General features: G+C 56.2%; 1 protein-coding gene across 1 annotated transcript; it reads right to left on the reverse strand.

Annotated features, from left to right (window-relative positions):
* Positions 1-1,355: 1,355 nt before the first annotated feature.
* On the reverse strand, positions 1,356-2,604 carry LOC103582331 (the record flags this gene model as incomplete). Its single annotated transcript, XM_008563959.1, has 3 exons — positions 2,328-2,604; positions 1,543-1,750; positions 1,356-1,503 (listed from the first exon to the last, which is right to left on the reverse strand). Coding segments are annotated over exons 1-3 (633 nt in total), but the record flags the coding sequence as incomplete, so codon positions are not given.
* Between the last annotated feature and the right edge of the window lie 3,605 nt (positions 2,605-6,209).

Here is a 6,209-nt window from a genome sequence, read left to right on the forward strand (position 1 = left end):
TGGGGGGAAGGGGGGGGGGGGGGGGGGTTGGAGGTGGGGAATAGATAAGCAATTCTTGTGTGGTGAACATACACAGCATCATAAAACACAAAATGAAACCTCAGAATTAACTACAGAACTGACTCCGGTAGGAAAGACCTCTGCTGCAGGACGGGTCTATTCAGGGGAAGCGAGCAGGGATCAGAGCGCAAAGCTGAGCCTGGAGCCTGAGCACTCGCGGTGGCCTGGAGAGGTTGCCCGGGCTGTCGCTGTCCCAGGCCCCACCATCCATCCCGACCGGATACTAGGACTTGGAGTTACATGTTCCCGAGCGCCAGAGGGTGGGTGAGTGGGGTCTCGCGGGACGTAAAAGAGCCCCCGCCTGCTGGGGACGGGGTGGGGGGGGTCAATGGCCCTCGAATCGGTGGCCGACACTTCCAGAGGCGCGACGGCTGGCTCGGCGAGCCACACTCCACACGCGTCGGAGCGTCGGCGCCAACGCTGCGTCCCTTAGGTCCCGGGGTAAAGCCGTTTCGTTAAAGCGCGCGCAGAGCCAGGGATGGAGTTTCTCAGTCGTTGCACGAAGAACCGTCCCCTGTTCCCCGAGGTTCCTCCATTAACAACACAACCCCCCCCCTTGCGGACCCCAGCGCCCACCAAACCGCTAACCCATTTCAAAATGGAGCGAAATCACAGACGCGGGGACTGCGCTTTGTTCCCGGCATTGGGCTAAATGCGCCCGCCCCCGCCCGGCTCCCATTCCCCCAGGTGACATCTCCGCCCGGGAGGCTCCCCGTTTTCAGGGCCGCCACTCGCCCCTCGCTCCATCTGGCACGGGAATCCTGCGCCCAGTTCTGTCTCGGGGCCAGGGCGGGAGAAGATGCAAAAATCGACCCTTGAGCCGCTCCTGAACCCACCCGAGGCTGGAGCTGCCGTGCGGGGAGGCCTCGCAACGCCCTCGTTCCAGCCCCCGACGCCACAGCCAGGGAGGGGCGGCCTGACCCCAGGCGGGCTCTCAACCCGGAGCCGAACTGTTCCTCGGAAATTCATATCAACCTGGGCAGCCTGCGTGGACGATTCAGCAGCAAAGATGCCCCCTCTCCGAACTGCGCCTCCGCACCAGTTTTCAGCGACAGAATTAACCAGAAAGACGCGCGGATCCGGCTCATCGCAGGAGGGCGAGCCTCGGGCTTGCTCGCCTTAAGTTCCCTCCCTGCGCCTCGTTTTCAAGGGCGGAGGTGAACTTAGACTCTTAAGTGAAAATCCCGCACTTTAGATACATATTAATCAAATAATATTAACCAGCACGGCCTCAATAAAAAATATATATATTACTGACGCCTATCTGGGCCGCGGGGCCAGGTAGGGACTTCTACCCTGCAGCCGCCAGGGCCAACTGGAGCCGCAGGCTCAGGGGTGGGGGGCTCCCTCCCGCGCCCTCCAGGAGGCCGACCGGACGCGACCCCGTCTACCCCAGGGTCCTCAATCTCCAGAGGGAAGAGGCGGGGCAACGCCCCAAGTTCTCTTTTCCGGACGCGCCAAATTCCCATGGCAACCCCCTACTCCGTGGCCCCCTCCCGGTGGCTCAGAAAGATGGGTGTGGCCGCAGCACCCGAGGGGACCTCATGCCGCCTCCTCATATGCTCCCGCCGAGTGAAGCAACAGGGCGTAAAGCGGAGAGGTGCCTCACCTGTGAGCTCTCCCCTTATCCTCGGGGGGTGGTCAGAGCCCCTTGCTAGGCAGCCTGGTGGGGTGTGGGCTCCCCCGGACGCTTGGGTGCAGGGAGGGGCATGGTCCTGCTGCTGCCACCCGCAAGGCGCGCGGAGACCTAGAATCCCACCCCTTCTGCCCACGGACGCTTCCTGGCGCGCGGCCGGACCCCGGGAGGGGGCTGCGCGGGGTCACGCCCATTCCATCCATGCCCCGGGGGCTGTGACTCGTTTTCATCGACCCCAGCAAGCCCCGAGATCCAACAAAGGGCTTGGAAATGAGGAGCGAAAAAAGGGGAGCGGGGGGGGGGCGGGGAGGCTTGGCTAAACACCCTCATAGAATAAAAGCCAAAAAAACGGCTGGGAGCACAGGCCACGTAACCTCTACAAACAAAGCAGCGAGCCCCTTTAGAAGATTCCGGGTGAACGCCCCCAGTGCTCACACCCGCAGCAGCAAAATGCCAAGATTTCAGCGCTAATTGCCCCCCCCCGCCTTAATGCCAGTCCCCGCCCTGTCCTCCAAAGCCTAGCCACCCGGCTTGGCATGGTGCTGTAAAGACGTGACACGCGCAAAAAGATGGCACCTCACGTTCGGAGGGGGAAAAGTCGGGGGTGGGAGTGGGAGGAGGCATAGCCTACCCTCCCCCTTCTCGTTCACGCGGGTCCACACCCACTGCCGCAGTGAGGGGCGAGCCCTGCGCGCCAGCCCCGCGCCTCCGGCAGGGAGCGCACATGCCGGGCGCTGGGCGCCGGGCGCAGAGCGCAGAGAAAGGAACCCGCCCCGAAATGCACCTGCAGCCCCCGCGCGTGTCTGTGCAGGGCTGCGGCTGTGCGCGCCCGCGAGCGGGGATCGGCCGCCGCCGAGTCGGTCCACATCGGAAGGCCGGGTGACCCACGTCTTTCGGAGCTTCCACATTGGGGTCCGCGCACTACCTTCCCTCGAGCATGGCGCTGCTCGCGTCTCTGTGCCAGGCGCGCGCAGGGGGAAGGGCAGCTAAAGTGACAGCGCCTGGACCCCTCCCCATCTCCCCTATTCCTCCCAGCCCCCAAATGTCCCCTGCGGGTTTCTGAAGGAGAAAAAGAGGAGGGGGCGGGCCACAGCCTTAAATCAAGAGGCAGTAAAGGCCCCGTCTGGATCGCCGCTGGGGAGATGTAAGGAGGGGCATGCAGGGAGTCATCTTTTTCTAGAACCCAATCCATATCTTCCCGAGGGGCAGAGAAGTCGGATTTCAGGTTCGTTTCGGGGGTCGTCATTGGACACCTCCCCAACACACACAGACACACGCCCACTGCGGCAAAAGGCTGCGATCGAGAGTGCTGAGCAGCCCCTTCCCCCAGGTCACCGCCATCTGCGCCCCACCCTGCGGGCTGAGCCTCCACCCGGGGTCCGCGCCAAGCGGGTCGTGCGGACCCTAAGCACACACATACAAACACACGCACTCACACGTGTGTGTGCATTTCTTGCACTCGTCCCTTTCCAAGCCACCACCTTAGCCCCAGCCCCCGAGCGCAGAGGGCTGAGGGAGGGGCCCCCGCCGCTGCCCCTGACCGATGCCCAGCGCATGAAACCCATCTCTGCGGCGGGGGGCCGAGGGGCGGCGGCGTGGGGATGCAGAGGGGCTGAGGGGAGGCAGATTTTCGAGCCTCGGCGCTTACCTGATAGTTGACAGAGGGCGAGGAAGGGAGAGGACAGCGGAGGAGGAGAAGGTGGCTGTGGCGGCGGCGGCAGAAGGTGGGCGGTGGCGGCGGCGATGCTGCTGGTGCCGGAGCTGGTGGGTGGCGGTGACTGCGAACGCGCGCTCCGGCGACAGAGCGCGTCCCCGAGGCCGGCGGGAGGCGCAGGCGCGAGCAGCGGGCGCGCGAGCCTCCCCAGGGGAGGAGCGGGCGGGAGGCCTCCGTGGGCACCTTCTCTTCCGACCACCAGGGGGCGCGCACGAGCGCCCACCACTCGGCCCTCCCGCGCCTCCTGACTCGCTCTTCTCCGCTCTTCCTTTCCTTGGCGCTCCTCCCCTCACGCTTCGGGCCGTCACGCCGACCGCCGTGCGCACGCGCCCTCCGTGGCGCACGCGCACTCTCGGCCTCTGGCTGCTGGAGCCTTTGTCTTGTTGAAGGGGTCTCTTCCCTCAGGCCAGGCGGGGTCGGGCCGGGCGGGCTACTCTGTGCGTTTCCTTTACGTCAGATAGGGCGGTGTCCTACCGTAGAAAGGTCCTGGACTGGTTTCTGCGTGGCCGACTCCCCCGTCCGTCCACCCCGGACCTCAAGCCCCCACCGCCCCCAAGGCGCCCCGACCCTCCTTAGTCTCCCGAAATGGTCCCTTGGTTGGAGGTCATTTTCCCTGGGGCCGCTTCTTTCTCCTTGCTTTCTTTCCACCTTTTTTGTTATTGACCAACGTGAATTCTTTTCTTAACAAATCTTAAAACAGGCTAACTCAGTTGTACAGTAGTAGTTAGTTAGTTATTTTTTTTTTTTAGGAAGGAGAATTCGAATCTATTATGTAACCCTAGAAAAAAATCCTTAAATTAGACGAAGTTCAGATGGTGCTTATCACATGTAGTGGATTGAATTATGTCCCCCAAAACTCATTGAAGCTTGAATTATATCCCCCACGTTTTGTGTATCAGAAACTTGGCCCCCACTGTGAACGTTAAGAGGGTGGGAAATCCTATTATGGTAATTGAGAGGTGGAGCCTTGAAGAGGTGATTGGATTGTAGGACCCTATAGTAGTGAATGGATTAAAAATGGTGGTCAGAGATGTCCTTCTGAGGGCTTTAAAAGAAGAGGGAAGTCTGTCTTTCTGCTCTCTCTGCCTCCACCATCTTGCAGTGTTGAGACCCCTGGTTCACTGTTGATACCACCAGATGGACTTTGGACTTCCCAGCCTCAGAAACTGTAAGCAATAAGTTTCATTTTCTTTATAAATCACCCAGTTTCAGGTATTTTGTTATAGCAACACAAAACGGACTAATACATCACATTACAGACCAATTTTTACAAATACAGATTTTTTATCTTATTTGTTGAAACACCTTTATACTATAAGTAGAGCTTGAGATCAGAATGTTTAAGTGCCAGCTGGAGATTGTCACCTGGATGACACACCTCAGACTGAACTGACCAGTGGTGCTTATTCTCCCAGACACCCAGGCCCAGGCTTTGGCTTTAGCTTGGTTTCCTCATCTCCCCAACATCTAATTTAAGCCTTGGCAATGGGAGGCTTTCTATGCATGGGGGATTAGGGAGATGGGAACTTGTCTTGAAGCTTTACTTTACATAACTCTTTTAGCCTTTTTTTTTTTTAAACCAATGTTGTGTGTTATAGATTAATATAAAAAACAAGTAGTTTAAAATGCTTTATTCACGTGGGTTTAATTACTATGTTATTATTAGGAGCCTTGGGTGGATAATGGAGAAGGGGGCTAATTTCTTAAACCACTTAAGTTTCTAAGTTTCTGGAATTGACCTTTTGGTGTTGTTGTTCTAACAGCCACCATCCAAGTTCAAGACCCCTACCTTGGTTCTGGACATGGAGGGACCTTACTGGTCTCCCTGCTCTAAATTTCTCCTTATATCAGCCCCCCCTGCACCCCCTAGTCAGATCAGTCTTCAGAAGTGATCATTTCAGTCATGGCAATCTCTTGCTCAAAAATATCTGAAAGCTTCTAGCCACTTCCTAAGTGAATTTAAACTCCTTAGCCCAGCATTCAAGACCCCCATGATCTGAGCCCCTGTCCTCTCCAGTTTAATCTCTAACCTACTCTGTGGCCAACGGAGGTTGTTTGATGGAACTCTTCCCCGTCTTTGTACTCTGGGGTTTTCCTTTACCTACAAAGTCCTTGCTCTTTCATCCACCAATATCCTACCTAACCTTCAAACCCTAAATCAGATTTTACCAGAGTCTTCCCTAATCACCCCAGCTGGAAGAGATAGTTCCACCTGTAGAAGGAGCTTAGCAAAGTCACTCATTTTTTTCTCTAAAAGTGGGGAGGGGAGTGAAATTAGTATCTGTTAATTCTATTAATCCAGTCTATAGGATTGAAATTTTATTGTCCGCAGTAGTTATCTTTCCCCATTTCTGTATGAGGATTATACATCCTTGCCCATGGAAAAAAAACCTGAACTTGTCTATCATGAGATTCTGACATATGTGACTACACAGATAGACCATGATGTAGGAGTGGGTGGGGTGGGATGGATAACTAGGAGAAAAAGATAAAAGCCAAATTTCCAATTAAGTTCCTGAGAGAGAAGGCACCACTGTATACCTTTGTATCAAATATATACACCATGGAACCCTTTGGTGGTCTGATAATGGCCTTCTCAGAAGGATATTTTTAAATGCGTAAAATAAAATATGTAAGATTACAAAGAAAACCTTTTACATACAGTTATCAAAGTATTTAAATATCTGTGCTATAGTATGTGATGGACGTGGAAGTGTGCTGCCCAGAGCCTCCTTCAGGAAGGACTTGTTCCAGCCACTGGGAGTGCTGTCGTCAGACAGGCTTCAGCTGTCAGCGCCT

Source organism: Galeopterus variegatus, unplaced genomic scaffold (assembly GCF_000696425.1).
Source record: "Galeopterus variegatus unplaced genomic scaffold, G_variegatus-3.0.2 Scaffold15732, whole genome shotgun sequence".
NCBI classification, from domain to species: domain Eukaryota; kingdom Metazoa; phylum Chordata; class Mammalia; order Dermoptera; family Cynocephalidae; genus Galeopterus; species Galeopterus variegatus.